This window comes from Microcebus murinus, chromosome 1, assembly GCF_040939455.1.
Source record: "Microcebus murinus isolate Inina chromosome 1, M.murinus_Inina_mat1.0, whole genome shotgun sequence".
Classification (NCBI taxonomy): domain Eukaryota; kingdom Metazoa; phylum Chordata; class Mammalia; order Primates; family Cheirogaleidae; genus Microcebus; species Microcebus murinus.
In genome coordinates, this window is record NC_134104.1 from 152035269 (window position 1) to 152061891 (window position 26623).

The window sequence follows — 26623 nt, forward strand, 5'->3', positions numbered from 1 at the left end:
TTTTGTTTTTGTTTGTTTTTTTAGACTTTAGCTGCAGGTTTTAGTTTCTGGTTCTGCCATTGGCTCAGCATCCCCTGGCTGGGGAGGGTGGGCTCCAGGAGACCCAGGGAGTCAGCTGAGCCCCAGCCCCCTACCACGGCCCTGGGCAGCAGAGTGCTCCTGGGAGGAAACCACCTGGCCCATCACTGTGCCGTGGAGGCCCTGTGAGCACAGCCTTCCTGTCCCCACCTGCTGACTCTGGCTGCCAAGCTGGCCTTGAGATGCCACTTGGCCCTGGCTGAGCTCAGGGATCCCGAAGCTCCAGTGAGTCAGATGAGGCCCTGAGACACCAGCCACAGAGGGAGCAAGGCGGGGGCCTCAGCCCAACTGGCCAGGCCATCAGGTGCGGTCATCATGGCTTCCAAAGAAGCCTTGCTCTAGGACAGCAGAAAGAAAGGGCATGGCTGGGCTGAGGCACTGGAGGACTGTAGGGGCCCTGGCCATCCTTCCTGTCTTTGCTGACCCTGCAACCTCATGGACACCCCCAGGCCCTTAGGCGCTGCACTGAGCAGGGCAGGCTCTGCAGGTGGGGGGGAGACTGGCCGAGCAGGTCTGAGTTCCTCCCCCAAACCTGGTGAAGCCCCCGCCCCTCAGCCTGAGAGAAGGGGCTGTGGTCACTGAGGGAGTCCCACATGGGCACATCAATTGTAAGGACAAGGGGGGACACTATAGGGGCAGCTCCAAAAAGTGAGACAACAGTCACCAAGGGCTTGGTCATCCCGGGAGAAGGCCCCTCTGCCTGGCTGCTGCGGAGCAGGAGCCCCTCCCGGGACGTCTCTGCACCCTGTCCCCAGACGTCACGTCTCGGGGGTCCCAGCCACAGCCACACACAAATGGGGGAGCAATTTGCACCTCAAAAGGAGCCTCAGATGCTACCTGGATGGATTTTCCTACCTCTGTGGAATACTAGGGAAATGTGCTGCAAGGTTCTGTGAGACGCTAGGGAAGGTTCTAGCCTCGTTATTGTTCTAGTTCAGTGGAATTTATTTAGCCTTTAATGTCTATGGTTACTTATCAATCAGGAAATAGATTCATATTCATTCTCTGTGTGTGTGTGTGTGTGTGTGTGTGTGTGTGTGTGTGTGTGCGTGTCTCATAAAAAGACATTTTAAAAGTCTCTTAAGTATTAAATGACACCAGCTAGAAGAGTCTGCCATGAACCTGGGCTGAAATATAACCATTTTCCTTTATGGAAGTATTTTACATCCCGTAGTTGACAGGCAGCGTGGCCCTGTGAGAGGCCTGAAGTGTGAGTAGTGGAAAAGATAGCAGGCACCAAAAGTCACCGCCGGGAGACTCTAAAAGGGCACAGCAAGAACCCAGCCCCCCATTGGTAAATGAGTAAACGGGCTGACTCTCCCTGGCCCCCTCCCTCAGCAGAAGCCCCCCCCCCAGCCCTGCTTACGCGTGCATGACCCGGAGCCTGGCAGTCTCCTCCCCAAGCTAGACAGACAGGGGTCAGCCTGCAGGAGCCCATTGCCACGCCGCCCGTGGGAGACAGCCGAGGCTGGGGAAGAAGGGAAGGGGGCTGTTCCGAGAGACCACAGACTGCAGGATACGTCGGAGGGGAAATGGAAACAGGAGACAGAGGCTTTTGGTTTATGATCTGCGAAGGGGGCTTCTCTCCCTGACAGCCACCGGGAGTGTGGCACTACTCAGGGCTCCTCTGGGGCACCAGCTGTGTCCATGCTCAAGGGCTTTGTTTTTCCATAAGTTGTAGCTGATATCGAAAACCTGTGTGTGTTTTAAGCCAAGTTCCAAAGTAGCTACTCATTTATTCAACAAATAGGGCAGAGCCACAGCCGTGTTTTCCAGCACCCACAGGACAGAGGTGGCTGGGAGGCTCCCCCGCCGGCCATCCAGGAGGGCGCCTGCACGCCGCCCTCGCCCTTGCGGAGACTTCATGGGATGTTCCCCATGAGGTGGGCTGGAGGGGCGAGGGTGGTCGTGCGGCTAAGGGGCAAAGGGAGAAGTGTCTGATTGGAGCACCTGCTTTGGGCCAGGGCTTTCTGGGCAGGAGTCCTCGCAGACACCCTGCAGAACGTGCTCCATGGCTCACTGCGCAGACGCGGAAACTCGGGCTCTGCGGGGCCAAACCGCCAAGGTCACTCGGCTCATGGGGCAGAGCAAACACTCGGCCCCAAGTTGGTGCCCTGGACTCTCCCAGGCCCTGGCCCCCCAACTCCCCTCATCCCGGTCATCCAGGGAAGTCTCACTTCGATGACCTTAAAAATGCCCGTGGTGCTGGGCTCACACAACGCAACACTGCGTTTCTGCCCACACCAGCCGGCTCCCACGCGTCAGGGGCAGACCGGGGACTTGCAGGAAGCCACGGGCAGTGCCAGAGTCGCCACTCCGCCAGTGTTCAGAGCCACTGCCCAGCTCGCGAGAGAGTGGGGCCTCTGCCACCAGCTAGGCGCCACCACTAGGCTGTGCGGCTCACCTGCTGCCCTGTGTTCTCTCAACAGCAAATGAAGCTTACGGCCGAGGACCTGAAGGAGGAGCCCAGGGTGAGCGGGAAGGAGCAGGAGCTCTGAGTGCGCAGCGCCCGCTGCCCTGTCCACGGGCCTGTGTCGGCGCCACACCTGCCGCTCGTGCGTGGGCAGGAAGGGCACCCACAGGGCAGCATCGCGGTACCTGGACCAGACCGGTGCTTGGCCAGATGAGGTGGTGCGCGTGTGGCAAGCGCCCTCTCACTCGCAGTGTCCGGCTCAGGTGGGCAGAAGAGGACGGCCAGGCCCCTCGGCAGCTCTGGCGGTTCCGCGCCCTGCCCCGCCCTGCTCCTTCCAGGTCCCTTCCCGCCCCGCGTGCCGCTCCAGCCACCTGCCTTTGCTCCGGACCCACTGCCGCGCTTGAGCCTCTCACCACGAATGAGCCGCCAGCTCTCCCTGTTGCCCTCACAGTGACGGTCACCCCGACCCACCAGGGACCCACGGACGGGGTGGGCGCGCCCACGGTGCCCTCCACGGCAGCCCCCTGCAGAGATGCTCGGGCGGGGCGAAGCCTCGGTTGCAAGTGCAGGGCGCAGTGAGCTGGTGGCGCCCACACCTGGGCCTTCCTTCTCTTTCGCCACATGTTCACAGAAACAGTGATAACTGAGCGATTAAAGGCGATCAGCACCTCTCTGACCAAATGGCCCGCTCTGTCCTGGGCGAGATCCTGGGCGAGATCACCGAAGGCGGAGCAGCAGCCTGGGGAGCCGAGGGCAGGGCTTGGTGGGAGGCCGGGGCCATGGCTTGCAGCCCACGCCCAGCCCGTGGGCTCGGAGCTGCTGCTGGCGCCTGGCCCGAGGGAGCCCAGGGGCACTGGGGCTGCTCTGGCGTGGGGCGGGCACACAGTGCAGGCCTAGGCCAGTGCCACTCCCAGCACTGTGGTGTGGCTCAGGCCTGCAGAGAGGGGCCACATTGTCCAGTGGCTCTGGCCACCTCCCTAGCTGTGTTGATGCGTCTCATCCACAGGCGAGACAGCCCTGTCCACAGTGCAGCCCTCCTGGCACAGGGGCATGGCCCTAGGGCCCCCCGGCTGCTCCCTTGGCTGTGGTCTGTCGGTGAGGACCGCCCTGCGAGGACAGGCTCTGGCTTCCTGGCCGTCCTGCCCGCTGCCGAGACTGCTCAACATTCAGCCTCGTGAAACAGGAGGCACAGGGCGCCCCTCCCCGCCGGCACGCGCCGGCCCTCACGGCCAGACACTGCAGGCCCGTGGGCGCTTCGGGAAAGCAGCCGAGCCTGTCCGCCCGGGAAGGTGGGGAACAGGGCTGACACGCTTCCTGGTGGGTGAGACCTGTCCCCTCAGCTCAGGGACCTGGCACCTTGATTCCCTCCCTCCCCTCAGCAACGGGGGTGGCCTCATTGAGCCAATTCAAGCATTACTTGTTTTTGGAGCCCCAGCTCTCCCCACCTGCCACTTCTTGGTGGCTTGTGTTGGTCCCACCCGGCCATCGTGTTTTCTAGCGTGGACGTGTTTGAGTCACTTGCCCCTGCCCTTACTTGGGATAAACCACTGCAAGACATAATTATGCAGCGCTTGTTCAGTGTTGGACGGACACTTTTAGAATAGGCTCATGTTTTAAATGTCAGTCAATGTCAGCCACTAATATGGGCCTGAGCCCCGAGACCCCAAGATCTGCCTCCCATCCCAGCTGGGGCTCCTGTGTGCCTAGAAGGTGAACGCGCCGGCTAAGCCCATCTGTCGCCTGTGGTCATGGCTGCCCTGCGCCAGGCAGCCTCTCGCCGGCCGGCCGCCTCTGCGCCCATCAGTTCCCCATGCGCGTGACTGCGTCCTTTCTAGAAGCCTCCCGCCTCCCTTCCTTGGTGTCTGATGGGGCACAGCTAACCCCTTAACCAGGCCTCAGCCACTCACTGCACGGCGCAGAGCAGGCATGTGGCCACCAGCCAGCTTGCGACGTGACAGGAGGGAGGCTGGTGGGAAGGGGAGTTTACATCAGTCTGCCAGGCTGAGACTGTGGCCTGTCCCTCTGCTCCCCAGAGCCCAGAGTAGGTGGCATCTGGCACGTGGCGGGTGCTCAGGGATCAGTGGCACAGGTGGAAGAGGTGCGGAGGACCAGCGTGCGCCTCCCTCTGCCTTGCCACCTTAATTGGATTGAGGGAGACATCCAGACCAATGCTGTCGCAGCCTCCCGCCCACGCACTGGCCTCAGCAGCCCTTTCCTTCCCTTCGCTCGTGGTCACTGTCTGGGCCCCCACCCCACCCTGCTCCTTCACTTCCCTTCATCCCCCAGCCCATCAGGACCCGCTCACCCGCTGTTCTGTTGCTGCCCCCCCCAGCCTTCAGATCCAGCCCACGCCACTGCCCTGTGGGCCCCCAACCCCCTAGCTATGCTGCCTTAGGACCCCTGGGGACCCACACCCAGAAGGATGTCCCCACTCTGCCCAGCCAGTCCTCCCAGCACCCCTGAGGACTCCAGCTGAGTGAGCACCCACCCCAGGATGTCCCTAGGCCACCTTCCCCCACAGTTCCCAACAGCTGGGAGGCACCGCTGGTGTGAGCAGACACGGACACCTGGTGAAGGGCAGGCCCGCAGCAGCCTGGCACCAGGAGCGTGGGGCCCCGGCTCGTTTCCTGGGAGGTCAGGCGAGGCGAGCCCCTGCTCTGCGGGAAAGGGCACAGGGCCCGAAGGGGAGGGCTGCCCACACCGTGATGAAGGACAGGAGACTAAACCCAGGTCTCCCCAGTCACCAGACAGCTTCTCGAGAGGACGCTGGGAGAGCAGCTGTGGAGCAGGTCGTGGGGAAAGAGCCTTGGCCACCCAGGGAGCCCGAGGCCCAGGGGGAGGCCCGTGCTGGACCCGGCTCTGCGGAGCACTCGTCCTGTGGCCCCGCCAGGCAGGGGCCCAGCCAGGGGACGCTCTGGAGACCAGCTACTGCTCCGAGCTGCCCGTGTGGCACACGCCCTAGGCCTGTCTGCAGAGGGCCCTGCCACCTGCCACCCCAGCTGCAGCCCTGCCACCCCCCTGCTGCCGAGCTGCCACCCGCCACCCCAGCTGCCGCGCTGCCTCAGCCCCACTCCCGCCTCCCAGCGGAGGGCAGCCGGGGGCGGTTTCCCTTGCGGCTGTGGCACACACCCACAGACTGTCACTGGACTTGACCCCAGTGGGATTTGGCCCTGGGTCCGACTCACTCCACAGCCCATCTCTCCTCTCTCACGGCCAGCCAGTGCCACGTTGCACCCGGGGCCACGGACATTTACTGGGCTGTCACCCCACACGGACGGCTCCTCTCGCTCTCTGGGGCACTGGAGCCCCTACGCCAGAGGCCAAGAGGAACCCGGAGCATCCCGACTACAGCCTTGTATGGGGGGATCAGGCAGTGGACCCGTCTCTGCCTCTTGGAAGCCACACTGACATGCACACGCACACACACGCACACATGCCACTAGCTCAGAAGGTCAGACTTCAGAACAAATCTTTATTTTAGTATATTTTGGTAGCAAACAAGCAAATGTTTAGGGACACCCAGCTCTGGGGCAAAGCTGGAGGGCAAGAGCCCACTGTGAGTACCCGCTAAGCCACAGTTTCCGCACCTATGAAATGTACCCATAGATGGGGAAGCTGAGGCACACAAGGGTTCAAGTGACTTCCACAAGCTCTCACAGCAGTGCTGCCCTTTCCCATGGGCCTGTCTGCCCACATCTGCCCTTTGCCGTCTGCCAGGACAGTGCTGCTGCCCCAGGTCCCTCTGCCCCAGGCCTCCCCCAGCACCTGAACCCCAAGCCCGGCGGCTCCTGCCCTTCTTCTGGCAGGAAACCAGCAACAAAAAGGCCAAAGGCCACAGGACAAGGACTATAGGATCCAGACTGGTAACAAGTCTCGAGAGTCCCACGGCCCTGCAAGGACAGTGCCTGGAGCAGCGCCTCAGTGAGCAGCCAGGCAGCGCGGGCCGGCGAGCTTCTCGCTGGCCAGCCAGGTCCGAGGAGCCGCCGGGCTCCAGGCCCCTTGCCTGGCCGCCACACCACACCCACAGGTGGCTCGAAGAGAAGGGACCTGACACAAGCTGGAGCCTCCAGCAGCCCCAGGGACCTAACAGCACCGGGAGGAAGGGCCTGGCGCTGTGCCGGGACGGCCACGACCCCAGGCGTGGAGCTCGCTTCCGTCCCAGCCGTGAGGGGCCGCAGCCACGTCGGGAAGAAGGACGCTCTTCCTGGACCTGGTGAGAGGCCCATCCCGCAGGCACCGGCCAAGGTGAGAGGAGCTGCGGATCCCAACTCTGGAAGGGTCAAGACCTCAGCAGGTGTCTGAGCTAGGCCCAGGGGCCCGAACCAAGGCCTACACCAGGGCGCGCTGACACCGACCAGAATCAGGCCCGTGGCTGGGACCAGGCTCAGCAACAGGGCCGCGCTTTCCTGGCAGTGCGGCCGCGGACCCCAGTGGGGTGCTGCTGTTCACAGCAGTTTGAGAACCACAGTGGGCAGAGGGCCGTGCTGGTTTCTGCCCAGAAGTGGCTGGAGCTAAAGGCCCCTGCAGAGCCAGCCCCCTTTCCCGCTGATTGTCACCATGGTGCCAGGTGTTGGCACCTCTGTGGGCTGCCAGGGATCTGGAGCAACAGGCCTCCGGGGCCTGGGCGGGACCCAGGGCAGGGAGGAGCACAGGGCGTGGGGCCAAAGGGCTCCTCCAGCTCCCTCCACCCGCCGATGGACGGCCGAGCCCCCCACCACCTGTGAGCTCCCGGGACGCTCGGGCGATTCAGAGGCCGCAGCAGCCTCCACCCGGCTTCCTGCCGATCGGGGCATGGGCCTCACACGATTACACCAGGCCAGGGGGGTCTGATGGAATTTGTCCCCGAGCTGTGGCAGAGCAAGCTGGTTACACGTGGCTCCAGAGTGTGGCCTCCTCTCTAGATCTCCCGGCACGAGTGACTTTCTTCAGTGACAGGGAAGAGCAGGGCACAGAGCATGGGATGACCAGGCCGCCTCCCTCACTCCATCCATATGTCCCCTTGTTGTCTCCGTGCACCCCGGGGAGCGGTGGGTGCGCAGGCACCGCAGGGGGGGCGGGTAGAGCCGCGGGAAGCCCGGGGCGCTGACCCCTGCGAGAGAGCGGAACGAGCCCTCGGGTCTCCATAGGCCTGCTCGGCCAGTCGGGGGGTGCTGAGATGCTTGAAAATTGTAAATTTCTGCGTAATTGACCAGAAGGGCGACTCCGTGGCGTGGCCGTGGATACACACCTGCCTTTCCACAGCTGCCTCGCTCAGCAGGCAGAGAGCACGTGCGTCTCCGCCGAAACGGAGACCAAGAGCCACTCAGGTCACCGCTGCCTCCCCCGGCCCCAGAACGCAAGGCCCCAGATGGCACCCAGCGTCTGTCCTTGGCAAGTGGACTCGCTGCACAAAGACAGGGAGCCCGACAGCCCAGTACAAACGGCTGCGCGCGGGCGTGCCGCCTCCACCTGGGGCGCGCCCGGCTGCCGGGCCCTCGGTGGGCCGTTTGTCGCAGAAGCTGCTCTTCAGCTACCCCTGTCCCAGTGGCGTCCGGGCCACTGAAGGGAGGTGCAGTGGGGATCTGTGTAGTGACTGAATCAACCGGTGATGTGGCGAGCTTCGCCCACAGTGCGTGCGCTGGCCCAGGTTTTGCTGATTCCCGCACACACGTTGACGATACTGACTCCTAAAGCACCACAGGCATCTCGGGGGCCGGGAGACCCTTCTTGCCCTGTCCTGGTTTCCTCCCAGACAGCGGGTCTAGACCCGGGAAGCTTCGGCACACTGGGATGCTTTGGGACATGTGATGCGGGTCTCGCTCCCTGGATGCAAGTGACCTCTCATCGTGAGGTGGAATCAGCTGCTCCACCTGCTCTCATCTCTCAGGACCAGACGTGTCACCGAATTTAGGAATTTTCAGGTGTTAGAAAGGTAACAAGATGCATGTGCATATGCTATGCAATAGCATGAGGGTGGTTAAATGTGGAACCCTATAGTCAAATGCCTTAATTTCCTTAGCTCAGCCCTCTCGGTACTAAAAGGTCAAAGGCAAGGTAGAGATGGGATCATCCTGTCTCACCTCTGCCCATCCGGTGGGCAGCCTGAGGAGTGGGCTCTGGGATCAGAACAGCAGCGTGTCACTGGCCAGGCCCCTGCCCCACCTGTCCCTTTCTGTGGCGTTCTACCCAAATAACTTCCTTGTGCTCTGGCTTGTAGACTGGGAATTCGCCTGGAGAACAGGTTTCCACCCCATGCCTCTTCTGCCCAGAGTCTTCTAGGAGCACACAGGTCATTGGCCGGTGGGCAGGGGGTTGAGGGCAGCATGGCGAGAACCGTGGACCCAAAGGAGGTGTCGAGGCAGCAGGGCCAGGAGGCACCTCCAGAGCAGGGGGAAGGGCAGCCAAGAGGGAAAGGATGCTCTTCTCAGACCCTCAGTTTCCTGAGTCCTCACCTGTGGCACTAGTTCCCCTTTCTCCTGACACGTCTCAGGCCTCCACAGGACCTAGTTCCAGATTCTTCTCTCTCATGCCCCTTGACCTCAGGGCAGCCTCTGGCGCGCAGACCTGAGCCTTGGTACGCAGTTCTCGGGCTCACCTGCTGCTCTCCCACTCTCTGGCCCTCTACTCCCCAGCCCACCAGGCGGCCCCTGGCTGCTTGTGTCTCTGGCCTCTGCTGCTCTCTGAGCCTAAGCTCTCACGGAAGTCCCCGCTTCTCAGGGGCGAGAGCATCTCCTCCACACCTGCAGGGTACAGATCAACCAGGCCCAGCGCAAAATGAAAACGTGGTGCCCTGGCCCAGAAGTGACTGCGAATTTCAAAACAGAGCACTGAAGCAAGAGTGGGACTGCCGAGCGTGGGGCCCTGAATTCAAGGTGTTCGCACGTGAAGCCGGCTCTGCCAGACACTGGCCCAGCCTCACTTCCACCTCCACGCTGGGGTTCTGCTCGGCGATTTGATGTCTTCGTCCTTGTGACAAGGATGAAGAAATCAGGAAGCAAAGTGGATTGTTCGCTCCCAGCGAGGTCCACTGCCATCTCCCGTGGCTCTCATGGGGGCTCCCGGTGATCTGAATCCTGCTCATCCTCTTCGATTCTCTGTTCCCTGCACTCTTCCTCCCTCTCTGCCTCGCCCTTCGTGGAACTCCCCCGACAGCAGTGCCATGGAGACACATCGCCGTCTCTGATCCATCACCTGGCGCTAATTTAAACCACCGTTTCCCTCCCTAAGGGCACTGGGAACTGGCAAGGACCAAGATTCACTTTTTTCTCTTCCTGACTTCCCAACCTGTAACGTCCTGCTTGAGGGAGGTGTCCAGCGAGTGCTTAGGCCCGGGTAGCACAAGCAGGGCTGTAACCTATCGCCCCGTCTCATCTACCCCTCCCCAGACCCCAGGCGTCTGAGAAGCCTCCTCCCTGCTGAGCAGTGGTGGGGGCAGAGGGCCATGGATTACTAAGGGGCCACCTGAAGTCTCAAGGATGCCATGTTTGGCCTGTTCAATGACTAGCAAGGAGGTCACTGTAGCCAGAGCTAAATGCGTTGAGAGAAGAGATGAGATCAGAGAAATAAGGGGGGCAAGGGACAGTCCTTGTGGCCACTATAGAAGGACTGGGCTTTTTCTTCTGAGATGGGAAGCCATGGGAGGGTTTTGAGCAGGGGAGTAACACATGGTTTAGACTCTGTTTCTGGCCATGGTGGAATAATAGGAACTTGATTGAGCCTCTTGCCTTAAACAACTAGAAACCAAACAAAATATAGGAAGCAACAGTTTTCAGATATTGGGCAACGGACAGCATGGGACTGTCACCTCCTGAGAGAAGGGAAACAAGTGCGGTAAGCCCTGCGAATGCCCCAGCTCACTGCCTGGGGCATTTGCCAGAAGGTGGTGGGAAGCCCAAACAAAGCCCCTTTGAGTTGAGCAGGAGGAGTTTGAAGTTAGGGAAGATCAGCATGCAGGGCAGAGTAGGAGGGCGCAGAGAGGAGGGAGCTGCACAGAGAGTGAACACACACCAGAAAAAATCTAGTCTTTGGTTGAGTCCTGATTAGTTCTTGTATGTGAGAAAACTACTTGGGGCTGGAGAAAAAGCCACGGAAAGCAGTATGGTGAACAATGCTCAGAATGTACCCAAGGCTGGGAACAGTTCTCGTTCCTACCAGCCAGAGTGGAAAGGCCTCAGTAGAGTCCTTAGCAAGGTACTGCCTCAGTAGTGGGCCAAATTAGCCCTAGACCGAAGACTGCACTATATCTGCCCTAATACAGTTCAAAGGCAAGACTTGAAAGGATCCAACCAATTCCAAGTGACTGGCATCCAGAATAAAAGCCAACCCATTACATGAATAAAATCTAGCATTCAACAATGTAAAACTGTGTCTAGCATTGCAATAAAAAGCCATAATTTTATACCCAATGATCATATCCTTTCATAAATGAAGGAAAAATACTTCTTCAGACAAGCAAAAGCTGACAGAATGTAATGGCAGCAGACCTACACTATAAGAAATATTAAAGAATCTTTTACAGGCAGAAGGAAAATACCAAAATGTGGACCTACATAAAGAAATGAAGAGTGCTAGAAATGATAAGTATGTAGGTAAAATACTTTTCCTGCTCATGTTTAATCCCTTAAGAAGAAAACTATTTAAAACAAAAATATTGATACATATGTGAAAATAAAATATATGACAATAGCCCAAAGAACAGGAAGAGGAAAATGGAAGCATACAGTTGTAAGGTTTTTACACCTCTACATGAAGTGATGTTATTTGAAGGTAGACTATGATACATTAAAAGACATGCTGTAAACCCTACAGCCCTCACTGAAAAATCAAGAGGTACGTACAGCCAATAAGCCAATAGCGGAGATAAAATGAAATAATTAAAAAGTGCTCAGTTAAATCAAAAGAAAGTAGTAAAAGAGGAAAAAAGAAACAAAGAACAAAGGAGACAAATGTTAACAGAAAACTAGAGAGGTGGTAGATTTAAACTCAACCATATTGATAATTACACTAAATGTAACAGTTGTCTAAACACTAATAACAGATTTGCAAATTTGATAAAAAAGCAGGACCCAACTATATGCTAACTACAGAAAACAAACTTTAAATATAAAGACATGATATGTTAACAGTGAAAGGATGGAAAACGATACTCTTACGAGTCGAAAGAAAGCTGGAGTGGCTCTATCAGTATCACCCAAAGTAGACCTCAGAACAAATAATTTACCAGGGATAAAGAGGAACATTTCATAATGATGAAAAGGATTGATTCATCAAGAAGACATAACAATCTTAACTATGTACCTAAAAACAGACCTTCAAATTTTATAAAATAACACTGATAGAACTAAAAGAAGAAACAGACAAATCCCCAATTATAGTTGGAGATTTCAACACTCCTCTCTCAATAATTGATATAATGAAGCAGAGTATCAGTAAGGACACAGAAAACTTGGAACATTATCAACCAACTCGAACTGACTGTATGTATACAACACTCCACCACCAACAGCATATTCCAAGCACTCATGAAATTCACCAACAGAGGCCATATCCAGGGCCATAAAACAAGTTCCAGTAAGTTCAAAAAGATTTAAGTTCTACAAAGCATATTCTGATCAAAATGGAGTTAAATGGGAAATCAGTAACAGAAACATGGGAAATCCCAAATATTTGGAAAATAAACACCTTCCAAATATCACAATTGGGCTTTCGAAATGACCACTCACACTGCTGAGTGGAGACTACACGAGACACCCTCCAGGAGGCATGCCCAGCTGTCCAGACGGCTGAGGACGGTGGCACGGACCACAGCGGTAGCGGTGGAGGCGATGAGAAGGGGCCAACTTTTGAATGGCAAATAAGATTTGCTCACGGACTGGATGTTGGGGTGAAAAAGTGAAGGATGACACCAAGATTTTCAGCTTGTATAAAACTGACAAAGTCTAGGAGTTGCCATTTATTAAGATGGGGCACACTAGTGGAGTAATGACTTGAAAGATTAAGAGCTTTGGACCTCTAAAATTTGAGATGCTTATTAGACACATCCAAGTAGATAAGCTACATCGTAGGTAGTTGAAATTGGTGATCCTGGGAGAGATGCTGGCTAAATACATTTGGGGTGTACCAGATACAGACGTGATGCTAAATGAGATCACCAAGACTCAGAGTGCACATGGAGAAGGGGTGCAGAACTGAACCCTGGGCACCCCACGTTAGAGGCTGCAGAGAGAGGAGGAGCCGGTGGACAGGAGAGCAGGAAGGTAGAGGTAGAGTACTGGAAGGTGGGAAGTTTACAAGGAAGAAAGTGACCAACTCACCAAACTCTACCATAGGATTGAAAACTGACCACAGGTTAATGGTTGCCTGAGGCTGGGGCGAGGGCACGGGAAGGGAAAGGGAAAGCGCATGAAGGGCACAAGAATTCTTTTGGGCCAGGGTGTGAAAACTGATTATAATGGTTGCATAATTCTGAGAATATACTAAAAACCACCGAACTGTACAATTTAAATTGGAGAACTGTGTGGTATGCCAATTATACCTCAGTAAAGCCGTTTTAAAAAACTGACTGCTGGACTTAGCACATGGAAGTTACTGCTGACCTTGACCTTGAGCAAAGCGGAGTTCACAGTGGCGCAATAAGCAGCAAGGGCCTGGTGGAAAGACTCAAGAGGGCAGAGGACAGAAAGAGAGAAACGCGGCAACAGCTAAAGAGGGACCAACACAATGTTTTTAAGATAGGGAAATAAAATCATGTTTGTTTTGTTTTCTGTTAGGAAGGGTCTGGCAGGGAAGCAAAGATTGATAATGCAAGGCAAAGAAGAGCATGATCGCTGCCAGAGGGGACAGCGAGGGTGCGCGAGGACTGACTGTGGAATCACACGACCAGTGGAAGGAAGGAAGGAAGGTAGACGTAGGTGCTTGTGGCGGTTCTCATTGCTTTAATTTATTCAATAATTAGGGAGCACAGGCCAGCACAGTGAAGAAAGTAGATGAAATAAGGAAATAAAGCACAACTGATGGGCAGCCCCGGGCCCGCCTGCTCTGTGCGGTGCAGTGCACGTGGGAAGGTGGGTCTAACGGGGCCGGGATCACGCACAGCTGCACTCGTGAGAAGCAACACAACATGGGACACGGCTTATATTGCTGAACACCAATATGTCACTTTATTATTTGGATTTTTTTCCCCATTTGTCACATACCTGTCTATGTTTACACAATGAGGGAAATCAACCAGCATTGGATGCAACTGACCAAATCAGCTGATAAGTCTGTACCCTCTTAACACATACCAATTCTTACTTGGCAGAGATATCTTTAATTCAATTCAGCCTCACGATTATTCTTAACATCGGTGTCAAGATTGTCACATTTTTAAATACAGATAGAATTGCCAGAAGTACATAATTATATATATACACACATACAGAAAAATACAAGACTAACTGGTTCTCCACAATATTTAATTTATACACTAATGTAACTATATGCAACTTTTGAGGACAGGTTAAGGGGTACAAGTAACTGTTTAGAGCAAGTAAGTAGTTTGGTCCAATATTATCTTAATGTAATGGTTTTTCGCTCCCTCCCTTTTATGTGACGACATACTATGACGTACAACACATGCACAATCATTCACTTATGAACAAATGAGTAAGACACCACTCAGACTGACATCTGTGTACCCAGAGGGTCGACCAACCACACACAACTAATAAGGCTATAATACAGCTATGCAGCATAAATGGTCAACACTGCTGATCCTAAAGTGAGCACCATATATACATCTGAATATAAAAAACCATTGAAAACCAAACACATACGGGTTAGTTAAAAGGTGCCATTCCAAGGCTATACATAATCACAGGAAAAAGTATTTACATTACTTGGAAAACAGCTGCAACAAAGAGTTTATTGCCAATGCCCTTTAAAAACTTCTCTCCTACGTTTACTACAGATGTTCCGCTCACTGTCTATGTGAACCACACATCTTATTTCTGGCCCTTTATAAGATCCCTGCTCAAGAATTTCAAGCAAATATGTTCTATGGCTTCACCCACACATCTATTCTCGTTGCTTTCAATTATAAATATCACAATGAACTAGAGCTGTAGCTTAAAATGTATCTAGCCTAGGTCTAGAAAGTAAAATAAGTATTTTAAGTATCATTTTTACTTAGTTTAGTAAGTATACTGTGAAATTCAGAGCTCTGAGTAAAATATATTTATCCTACAGTAGCAGAGTCAGTGTGTACTTGAAGAAACAGTGCTCCAAGCAATGCAGTTCTTTGGTGATCTGCCCACTCTCTGAATTACATGCCCAGATGCTTCCGTCCAGGGCTGCAGCGACATGACGGGAGGCCGCAGAGTGTGGAAGGGCCCAAGGTCCTAGCCACGTTCTATCTCCGGCGTTGCTAAGCACTGCTTTTAAGATTCCCAGGGCACAGCATGAAAACACAGCACCTGGCCCTTTCCAAAATTAGCAATCTGCAATATACTGTGTCCTATGAGATAAAATGCCACAAGAGATGATTATCCGGTCAAAAGTGTCTTTGTACAGGAACAGGTTAAAGCAAGAGTTCTTTGATTACTGTTTTGGCAAGAAAAGGCAAAGTGAAAAAACACTTCCAGAAAAAAAAAGTTACAAAGCAGGCTTTGTGCATTTTCGTTTGCTGTATGTGTGAATTTTACCCTTTTATGTGTTTTTGATCAGCCAATTTTCACAGCTAGCTGAGCCAAAGGATGTAATAGAATGAAAATAACAAAAGAGATAACCTAGTTACCAAATTCCTAAAAAACAAATCCCAGTAAGTTTTATTTTAATTTACAGGTTTTGACTTTGCCGACATCTGTGTGCACCTTAGCTTCTGTATTGGGCCCTATAGTTTCTTCCAGCCACACGGCCTAAAGGAAACTGTGGTGTTGCCCTACAGGAAGGAATTTACAGAGCTTTTTTTTTTGTTGTTGTTCCGATAGACAGACATACACTCTTTGAAGCAGAGTTAAGACATCATCGATTCACTTTATCACAGGAAAAAATGAGATTGTCTGCTTGTAATTTATCACTACAGGGGAAGCTGCCTTACAAATCTAAGTACTTTATCTCACCTATTACAAAAACAAGAAAATCTTTTTCAGTTAATTTTTAAGAGCCCAAACTTGTTTCACACTATAGCTTAAGACAAACAGGTGTGGGTGTGTTCAAACCATGGTTTCAAGGTTGTCAGTGCGGACACTCACTGTCCTCTGCTCTGCACAGGCCCCGGCGGGTCGCTAGCTTGCTCCAGGCCTGTGGCGTCACGGCGTTATTGCTTTGGTTCTGTCTCAGACACCACAGAGGTGCCTCAGAGCACAGTTTCCGTATCACAGAAGGTCGGGACAGGAATTTAGATTTCTCACAAGGAAACAAAAGCATTTTTTTCTCTCTCTAGGTTAAGTGCAAGGATATCAAATTTCTAAGTGCTCCATTTATATTAGGTTCCAAATATACACCTTAATTTATCCTGATCTCATCCACATTGTTGTATAAACGTAAAAATTACACAATAGGCTTTTCGGCTGGAAAGAAAAGCAGTGTCTAGCAGCATGCACAAAGACCATGCATTGTCACATCGTCAGGCGAACAAATGGAAAGGTAATAAATAATTGCTCCTAACGCCCACTTTAAAACAGTAAAACCGAAGGGGGACGGGTGGAGCGAGCCGATCTCCACCGCTCTGAGCAGGCGCGTGCCAGGGGCCGGGCGGGCCGCGGTCAGATGACGTGGCAGCAGCTGGCCTGGCTGGAGGCGCACAGCAGCCCCTCCTTGGGGTTCCGCTGGATGTTCACAGAGATGGTCTTTTCACACAGAGGTAGCTGTAGCACGTTATTTTTCAAGTTCTTGCTCTTTATGCGTTCCAATTCAGTGGTGGTATCCGCCATGTGGTGAGAGAAAAACTTTATGCTGCCCACCGCAGGGGCCTGCCCCGCGTTCCCTGTGGAGCTGATACACATTTTCCACGTGGATTTCTCCTGCACTTTCACGCTGGAGAACGACAAGCCATTCTGTGGATCAATAATGTACTTAGTGCTCCCATGAAGCTGGGAGCCAAGGCAGAGACTCATGAGTTTCAGGCTCTCCACGAGCTCCCCGGCGCTGCGCGAGGCCAGCTGCATGGAGTTGCCGGGGCCGGCGCAGCGGCGGGTGCTGCCCGACGTGCTGGTGGGGTTGCCGCCCGAGCCGCTGGAGGGGCTGCCCCCGCCAGCATTGTTCTCGCTGGGGCTGGCCTTGTCTGCCCCCCCACTGCTGTTGCTCGGCTTGCCCTGGCCCCCGCCATCCCCCTCACTGCCCGGGGGCCCCTCGCTGCTATCCCGGCGGTGCCAGGAGTAGGTGAAGCCACTATCTTTATCGAGCCGCCGCCGGCTTTCGGAATCATCATCACTGGTCTCTGAACTACTGCAGCTGGAGCCCCGGCCCTGACTTTTCCTCCGGTGGTAGCGTTTGTGAACTGTGCCTGGGGAAGCGATATTCATCTTTAACCTGCTCAATTTGGGAGGCAGATTCTCATCCATGTCAAACTCGTCGTCAGATTCCCCTTCCTCAAAGATCTGGTTGAGCACAGGAGCGCTCTTCCTAGATGTCAGGCGGTTGGTCACAGATGGCTTCCGGCGCAAAACCACTTGAGTTGAGAGGGACATGGGTTTCTTGTCCTCCTCATCTTCCTCTTCATCTTCTTCCACCCTGAACAGACACTTCCGCCCACTGGCCGTGGGTTTTAAGCTTGCAGGCGGCACCGTGGTGAGTGCTGGCCCAGCCAACTCAGGAAGGTCATCTTTCTTAGCTGAGTCACACAGGCCTTTGCTCCTGTGGCCATTGAGGACATTGTCGGCAGCCCGAGCAGGAGACTGAGGGACAGTCGCGTGGGACAAAGGAGTGGCCGTGAGGTCATCCTCAAGGTCCTGGGGTACGTCAATTTTGGTTGGCCATGATTGCCTATGTAACAGATTGGGGGGAAAAAGCCATGTAATCATATGCAGACGTTAGTAAATTACATCATATAAAACTTACTAGGACAAAATCCACAGATTTTAAAAAAAAGAAAAAGAAGAGAAGAGAAGAGAAGAGAAGAGAAGAGAAGAGAAGAGAAGAGAAGAGAAGAGAAGAGAAGAGAAGAGAAGAGAAGAGAAGAGGCAGCAGCATTGCAAACCCATTCGATACCTTGTGAACACCAGCAAGGATACCAGAAGGGCAAAAGTGGTTTTGAAACATGGTTCAGGCTGGGGCTTACTGGCCAAATAACAACGTCATCATAGCTGTCAGAAAATGGGGCAAAGAATATCTCCATATTTTCTTACAAAAGCTTTATACTACAAGATAAATATTTTTAAAAAGCACAAGGGGGTTATTGCCAAAGCAAAACCTGAACACCATACATGTCTGATTCCTTTGGTTCTTAGATCACTACCTTTAAGGGTGTATTTACTAATCAAATTCACCTGAAATTTCCAATGTTCCTGATTTTACATGATGGTGTAAGAGCTCGATGTTTATATAAAATAAATAGAAATAGCTTAATGGATTTAAATATGAGAATACTGAAAAGAAAAATCATGTATAACTGGCATACATAAATCTCTGCTTCTCTAATTAAAAAACTAAGTTAAACATAAATATTTATAAATGCCCACAAAAGAGTACTGGATAACAAAATTCATTATTATTTAAATTTTGATTTTATCCCCCAATCTGGAGTCACCCAAGTGACAAGAATATTATTTGGTAGCCGATGAAAACAACTTTTGAAAATGAGGCTCTCAGCCAGGCTCAGTGGCTCACCCCTGTAATCCTAGCACTCTGGGAGGCCAAGGCGGGAGGATCACTTGAGCCCAGGAGCTGGAGGCTGTAGTGAGCTATGACCCCTGCAGGGTCGTCACCCAGAGATTTGGTGAGACTCTGTCTCAACCAAAAAAAAAAATTAAAAAAAAAAGGGAAAATGAAGCTCTTTAGCCTCTGTTTTAAATAAACATCTTTGAATTTCAACTGTCTTCTCTGACCAGGGGAATAGTCATATACTTCTAATAATCAATAAAGTACATATAGAATTTTACTAGTGGCCACTGTACGCAGAATAACTACTATACTTGTTACATGCAAGCTTTCTTATATTTTGCACAGGTCCCCTTTAATAGAATAAACCTGTTCAAAAATGTAAGTTTGAAGCTAAGAAGCAGTATTCCTTAAGTGGTCACACTGAACAGTGGCTGATAGTGTGTGATCACACCCTGCTTAGAGTAAGTATATTAACTTCTTGATTTTCATTTCAGAATTATCTGGCTGTAGTCTGTCAGATGCCGGCCGTCTATCTGGCCCCTCCCTAGAGAGTTCTAACTGTGCCCCTCAGCTCTCTAGGACAGGCTGCAGGAAGACTCTGCAGTCTGCAGACAAGCCCAAGGTAGTCACAAGAAATGTAGATCTGAAATAAATCTAAACGCCTATGCCCCTCTCAGACCTCATATTCTTCCATACAAAAACGTATCAGGGCAGCCCTATATTTATTCAAATTTTTAAGAAAGTAAGAGGCTACTACTATATTTGAAACAGAACCAGTTCCAGAATTTAAGAAACCTTAAGCTACTCTGACCCAACAAGCCCCCAATACCGTATCACCTCACACTGCAGGATGCTATCTGTACCAACACCACCCCTCTGAGCTAAGCCCACCTTTTACCCACATTCCTGAAGCGGCGTCTTCCACCTCATTCTCTAGGGGAGTCCTTACGTTCTCACTCAATTCCAGGCCTAGGACTCTGCCCCTGGACTCCAAAACCACAGACAAGATCCCTGCTTTGTGCCCACCCATCTGCTTGCAGAGACACCCCCGTCCAGCTGGGGTGGATATCGGTCTCCTGTGAACCACCCGTCTCAAGGGGCCTGTCACCAATTTTTCCTGGATCATCTACCTGTCCTCAGGGTATGCATCTGTTCTCCACGGCTGGTTCTTCCTGGCCCTACCTTCCCAAACCTGGCCAACTGTTGCTGCAAATACCAGTCTCCTGACTCAGTCCAGGTGTCTGCCTTCCAGGGCATCCTGACTCCAAAGCATACCCACCTACAGGACCAAGTACGGTCCAGGGTCTTGGCAATAAAGTTACAGTGACAACAAGGAGAAGGCAAGTCAGCAGACACTGCCCCCACCAGTGGGCCCTGTGCCACAGGAAGAGAGGCCCTCGTAGCAGCTCAACGACAGCCTTTATGAGGCAAAAGGAAAACAGCTTGGAAGGCTCTGGTTTAAAGAGCTACTGTTGGCTTCTTAATTTCTATAATAAAATAAAAACAATTTAATTCATTTACATATTGTATCAGCTTACAGTTGAGTTCTGAGCTGTTTGACCCAACAGAAAACAGCTCAAATCTACATATCCTTTCTCCAAAAGTGTGGTAGCTCCAGCCTCGGCGCACCTGGCATGCGCCGCCTGCTCTGAGGTTACTCAGTGCTGGGGGCTCGGGTCAGGACTAGGCTGACTAGCCTCTCAGTGTCCGCCTCTGGTCTGTCTCACTCCAGAGAGCCCCTCGTTCCCTGGGGCTCAGTCCTCTGCCAGGCAGATACTAGACAGTGTGCCTAGTTTTCGTCACAGAGGAAGACATCCAGGATACAAATGAAGTTACTAAATTCATTTTCTGGTTAAACTAGACTTCTAAATCATTATTCTTTGGCAAGCTGGGAATGTTTTCCTCTCTCTACTCTGTCATTCCACCCAAGCAACAAACCACACGTGGCAAGCTGACTGCAAGGTAATTTAAAATCTAAATGGTTTTCTTACTCTTTTACAATAATAATATTTATTATTATTTACACACATACATTCATATATATTTGGATACACAGATAGAGATTTATTAAAATTGGGAGCACCCTTCTGTTTTTAAACTACTGCAAATCCATGGATTATTCTATCTGAATGAATACAGACAAATTCAAATAAATTTCATAAATAATGAAAAAAGTAAACCACTTCCATGCTGTGATTTTAAGAGGAAAGCTACTATGGCAGAAGGAAAAGAAAAGCAGGAAGGAGGGGAGAGGAGGAGACAGAGGAGGCGGCGGAGAGTGGCGCGCTCACTGCTTCAGTGAGACGGCAGTGGTGGACGACATTCCCAACAGTGACAGCAAACACACGGTGCCCAGGCCTGGGTGCTCTACATGTATTAATTAATTTGTCCCTCACCACCACCCCATGAGGTAAACAGCATTATTGCTCTCATTTTACAGATCGGGCAGCTAAGTCACAGAGAGGTTAAGTGACCTCCCAGGGTCAAGCAGCTAGTCAACTAACTGATCCCACGGCCCATCCCCCGAAATCCTGAGATAACATCATGGCATAGAAATGCCCTACTTATTTTTTTAAATTATTTCAAATAACTGAGGGAAAATTTGGCCTTGTTCTTGGCATGAATAACCAAAAAAAATAATAATAATAGATAAATAACACATTAATACACGCTGGATTGGGAAGAATTTAATGAAAATAACGGCAGACACTCTGGCTTGAGGCTGCCTGTCCAAATGTGTTTTCCTGACCAAACAACAGACACAGCCTCTCTCCCCGCTGAGCCCAGGCAGGGAAGGCATCCTGCCGACGAGGAACCAGACCCCCACCGCCTTCCCAGTGAAGCCGTCATCACTGTATTCTCTTGCCACACACAGTTAGGAGGCATTAAAAAAAAAGTTCACTATTTTAAAATGTTAACTTACTAAAATCAGTGAAGATTTTTTTCTCACCTAAACTGGGCCTTGATATTGCTAGGGCTTGCAGATCTGGTCTGTATTTCTTTCTCTTGCTTTTCTCTCAGGATCCTCTCAGCAAGCAAGAAGTAAGTGGCTGTAATGTGGTTATACCTGTTGGTTTCCAGGGCTCTAAGAAAAACAAGGTGAGGGTGAAAATAAGCTACATCAGTAGGTTTGTTTTTTACCAGCAAAACTGATTTTTAAAAAAGTACAAGCAAATGCAATTCAATGACTAGGAATCTTTGAAATTATGCAAAAAAGCAAACCAGAAAAAAACCAAACTGATAGTTATTTAGGTCACCCTTGAAATTGTACAAAACAGCTGCATAAAGATGTTCGTATTAGTGAAAAAAATCCTAAATGCTGATAGCAGCTGAGCTGGATGTCAGTTTTAGATGCATAAAAACAAGTAATGAAGCTTCTAAGAGTGTATACATTATCCAAGAATTTAATTTGTATGTAAAGTGTTTATATTTGTTAAACTGGCTCACTGCTTCCATTAGAAGTATAAAATGGAGACGAGGTCTATGTTACATGAATGGGCACTAAAGCACTAATACAGTCAGAAAAAATTAGGAAATATTTTTATTTTTACACTCCCTTTGCATTTATTGGCATTCAAGCACTATAGAATTATCAAAGCAATTGAGAGCACTCCATTATTAACCTTTTTGAATAAAATCAGTGTATTTATCCATCCATTTGAAGTAATGCTCACTGAGTACCTAGTCTGGCCAGGCACTGTGCACGATGCCCAACAAGGCCCAGGCTCTGCCTGCTCTCCTGAAGCTGGCGTTTCGTGGGACATATGGAGAGTGCTTCTGAGGACCCCACAGGGCTTAGTAATTCATAACTGCAGTTTTCAGAAACGTCCTGTAGTTAGTGAAAATGCTCACACAACGAACACTTAAGAAAGAAGCAATGGCAGAGATCTCTTTTTACAAACTGTATAGTGGGCCACGGCCAATGGGTCGGGGGCAGGCTGAGGCATGAGATTTCAAAGGAAGAGTGCAAGGTGAAATTCAGGGGTAGAATGCTTCTCAGAGGGGTTTCTTCAGCTGAGTAGTGGATCAAATAGTTGGCTTGTCTGTGGGAAGTATATTATAGGATAAATGTGTGTTTAAACCCAGGAATCACCTCTCATAATGTGAGCAGAGGGCAAGTGAGCTTTGCTGAGGACTGGTCTCCCAGCCTCTATCATGTCTGGAAAGTGGGAGATGGGCAAACCAGAGTCACCAGAACCATTTAAATGCACTCCCCTTTGGATTTATAACTGAATTTACATTAATTAAATAGTTCTATATGATACCACTGCATGTATGCATGTATTTATTTAAGCTAAGAACATCAGGCCAATCCAGGGAGATGCAAACAGCCTTTTAATCACACAAAAATGAAATACCATTTGGACTTAAATCAAAATTAAGAATCTGGGTTTCTTTTTGTAAATCTTTCTTTCCAGTGCCCTCAATCACCTAAAGATATGTGTCTTTTAAACAGACACCACCCTTCTCAGGGACCAGAGCCTCTCACTGGTATGCGTGTGAAGTGCCACACACAGCAGAGCCTGTAGGTCTAGGCTGCATCCTCCTCTTCCCCCAGGTCACATTCCACAGCCGGGCCAGTTTCTGGTGATGGAAAACCCTTTTTGCCTCCCGAGCATACTCTCTTTCCAACCTACCCAATTGTTTCATTTAACACTTACAGAACTTTTGACTTCCATTCATGGAAGTGCTCTATATTTTTAAAGTCAGGACTTCTTACAGAAATTAATCATTATTAGAACAAAGCAACTGCATCTTTACTCTGTATTATCTTTGATTCCAAACTGCTTAGGTTATTAAAAACTGGCTTTGGTTTTAAAGGATTTAATGAACATGTATAACTTACAAGCTCTAGGTAGCTGTGGCAGGGGGTCTAAAGCATCAGACAGTAAATATTTTAGGCTTTGTGGGTCCTCTGGTCTCTCCAACTACACTGTCATTGTAACACAATGCAACTATTGACAATACCAATGGGCATGGCGGTGATCCAATAAAACTTTACTTATAAAAACATGTGACTAGTCCCATTTACCAAATCCTGATTGAGAGGACTGCAGGCACGTGGTGCTGCCCTGTTCTCCCTATTCTCCCTACTCGCTGTGGAGACCACAAGGAGACACAGGAATGAAGATACTGCTACCAAGTATATACTGCTATACAAAACAAGGTATTCCAATCCACCCCTTTATAAAGAAAGGCCACAGCACTCAGTGACACCACCCCATGATGGATTACATGTTCACTAATACAAAAACAAACAAAAAATCAATAAAAACCTAAGTGTGAGGCACTGTGCCAAGAACTCTAGAGATAAATGACAACTCTTGCCCATTGGGAACTCTATCCATTACACAATATCCAAAGGCTCTAGAGTAAGTAAAGAAGATTGCCCATTCCAAGCATCCTAAACCTCAGGCCCCCGTACTGATGAGCACTGACTTACTCTACAATGGCGTCTCGATCTGCTATGTCCCCAAGCACCATCCGCTGAATGATGCTGTTGTGCTCCTCTTCTGAGAGATTTTTGTATGACACAAGGGGAATGTTATACTTTGTGGCTGGTGAAGGATCCACTCCCTGAAGCCAAGGATGGTTTTCAATCTCTTCTAAAGAGGCCCTTCTCTTGGGATCTCTCTGTAGCATCCGTGTGATTAGGCTGCAAAGGAAGGTAAGTACATTGTTAAAGCAAACTACTTGCAAGGATTAGTAATAGTGGATCATTTTACTAATAACAATTATTTCCTACACCTATACCATCTATTAAATTAGGTTCCCTAGTGGTCGAGGGGAGGGCAGAAGGCAATAATAAAAATTCAGTGCCATCACATTCATAAAATAATTTGTAGTGTTTGAAAAAAATTACTAAATTATTGGATGGTAGTTAAAATATTCTAAGGGTTTTGTGTTGTTTAGAAAGAGAATAAAATAAAGATTAACTATAGATTTGTATATTAAATATACAAACATGTATGTGTTAAAATAGGTAGGAAAATCACTAAAATAAGACTGTAACTATCCAGCTAGTTGAGAGGGAAAAGTCAAATGAGGGGGAAAAGATAAACCTCCATCAATTCCAAAGAATGGGATAAAAAGAAAAAAACAAAAAAAGACAAACAAAAAGCATATAAAAAGATGGCATAAATATATGTACATCTATGAGTGATTTCAGTAAGTGGAAATGGAATAAGCTCTCCATTTAAAAGACAAAAATGATCACAGGGGATGAAAGAAAAACTCAGCCCCAGGCTATTAAGAAAGAGGTACTTAAAACCAGGACAATGAAAGGTTTAAAGCAAAAGAATGGAAAACTATATAGCACACAAATGCTAACCAAAAGAAGACTGGCATGGCTAACTAAAAGTAGACAAAACAGATTGATTTTAAGGCAAAAAAGCATTACTAGAGATAAAGAGGGTCATCACCTCTTTGACACAAACTGATACAAAGGTTCAACTGGCCAGGAAGATATAGCAGTTTTCAACTTATTTTCACCTAATATTAATAACATTGCCTCAAAACACTCAAAGCAAAAACTGACAGACCTATAAGAATAAACAGTAAATCCACCATCACAGTGGACAAATACCTCAGTAATTGATAGAATACGTAGTGAAAAAAACTAAGAATGTAAATAATTTTGAACAGCATAATCAAAAAGCTTGATCTCAAGGATTTATGTAGAACTCTGATTACAACAACTGGAAAATATACATTCTTTTATAGAACAAAAAGACTATTTATAAGAAGAGGCCATAAGCAAGCCTCAACAATTTGGGGAAAAAAACAAAACAAAACAAAAAAAACCAAGAAAACCCTGGTACCACATAGACTATATTTCTTAGACTACAATGCTATTAAGTTAGAAATCAGTATCAAAAAGCTAATTTGAAAAATGCCATTCATTGTGAAATTTAAAACACCCATGTAACAACTCACTTATCAAATAAATCAATGAAAACCAGAAAATAATTATTAGAACTGAATAACAAAAGGACTATAAATCAAAACTAGTGGATGCAGCTAAAATGGCACTAGAAGGCAATTTATAAACTTTTTTTTTTTTTTGAGACAGAGTCTCACTTTGTTGCCCAGGCTAGAGTGAGTGCCGTGGCGTCAGCCTAGCTCACAGCAACCTCAAACTCCTGGCTCAAGCAATCCTTCTGCCTCAGCCTCCCAAGTAGCTGGGACTACAGGCATGCGCCACCATGCCCGGCTATTTTATATATATATTAGTTGGCCAATTAATTTCTTTCTATTTATAGTAGAGACGGGGTCTCGCTCTTGCTCAGGCTGGTTTTGAACTCCTGACCTCGAGCAATCCGCCCGCCTCGGCCTCCCAGAGAGCTAGGATTACAGGCATGAGCCACCACGCCCGGCAATTTATAAACTTTAATATTAATATTATTATAGGAAAGGAAAATTTCTGAGCTGAGTATCTAACAAAAGAAAGAAAAAGAACAGAATTAGCCCATGGAAGTAGGTGGAAGCAAATAATACAAATAAGATAAAAAAAGAAAATCAATAAAACAAAACAAAAAACGTCATTGTAAATTAATAAAAGCAAAAGGTAGCAAACTTCTGGCAAGAGTGATCAAGACAAAAATAAAAGAAGGCAGCAACTGTCAATATTGGAATGAAAAAGGGCAGCAACCCCACAGGTCTTATAGACTTAAAAGTATACTTGAGGCCAATACATTTGAAAAATTAGACAAAATGGACAAGTTCCTTACAGAACACACCTTAGCAAAACTGACCCAAGTAAAAAAACTAAATGGTCTGATCATTATTAAAAATAATTCCTCTTTCAATCTCGATTTAAGAATTAAAAAAAAAAAGAAAGAAAAAAAATTTTTTTTTTTTGAGACAGAGTCTCACTTTGTTGCCCAGGCTAGAGTGAGTGCCGTGAAGTCAGCCTAGCTCACAGCTACCTCAAACTCCTGGGCTCAAGCAATTTTGCTGCCTCAGCCTCCTGAGTAGTTGGGACTACAGGCATGTGCCACCATGCCCGGCTAATTTTTTCTATATATATCAGTTGGCCAATTAATTTCTTTCTATTTATAGTAGAGATGGGGTCTCGCTCTTGCTCAGGCTGGTTTCGAACTCCTGAGCTTGAGCAATCCACCTGCCTCGGCCTCCCAGAGTGCTAGGATGACAGGCGTGAGCCACTGCGCCCGTCCTAGAAAAAATTTTTAAATGTAAAAAAAAAAATAAAAATAACTCCTCTAGGAGAGAGACAGACAGCTTCTAAGATATTTAGGAACTATTCTATTTCTTAAGCTGTATAATGGGTACATAGGTATTTATTTTATTACATATATATTTTTGAATGATGTATGTCAATATAAAAATAAA

At 49.4% G+C, this 26623-nt stretch overlaps 2 protein-coding genes across 5 annotated transcripts in view; one reads left to right on the forward strand and one right to left on the reverse strand.

Annotated features, from left to right (window-relative positions):
- ANO10 (anoctamin 10) overlaps window positions 1-4051 on the forward strand; it is a 208201-nt gene extending 204150 nt beyond the window's left edge. The window contains exon 13 of the mRNA XM_076006987.1: window positions 2508-4051. Within this exon, the coding sequence (XP_075863102.1) occupies window positions 2508-2576 (69 nt within the window). The 3' untranslated portion in view covers window positions 2577-4051. The remainder of the gene's footprint in view (window positions 1-2507) is intronic.
- Window positions 4052-13601: 9550 nt separating this feature from the next.
- SNRK (SNF related kinase) overlaps window positions 13602-26623 on the reverse strand; it is a 58841-nt gene continuing 45819 nt past the window's right edge. For all 4 annotated transcript variants that reach the window (XM_012771027.3, XM_012771028.3, XM_012771026.3 and 1 more), the window contains 3 exons: window positions 23715-23927; window positions 21222-21356; window positions 13602-17434 (listed from right to left, as the gene is read on the reverse strand). In XM_012771027.3, the coding sequence (XP_012626481.1) occupies window positions 16216-17434; window positions 21222-21356; window positions 23715-23927 (1567 nt within the window). In that variant the 3' untranslated portion in view covers window positions 13602-16215. The remainder of the gene's footprint in view (window positions 17435-21221; window positions 21357-23714; window positions 23928-26623) is intronic.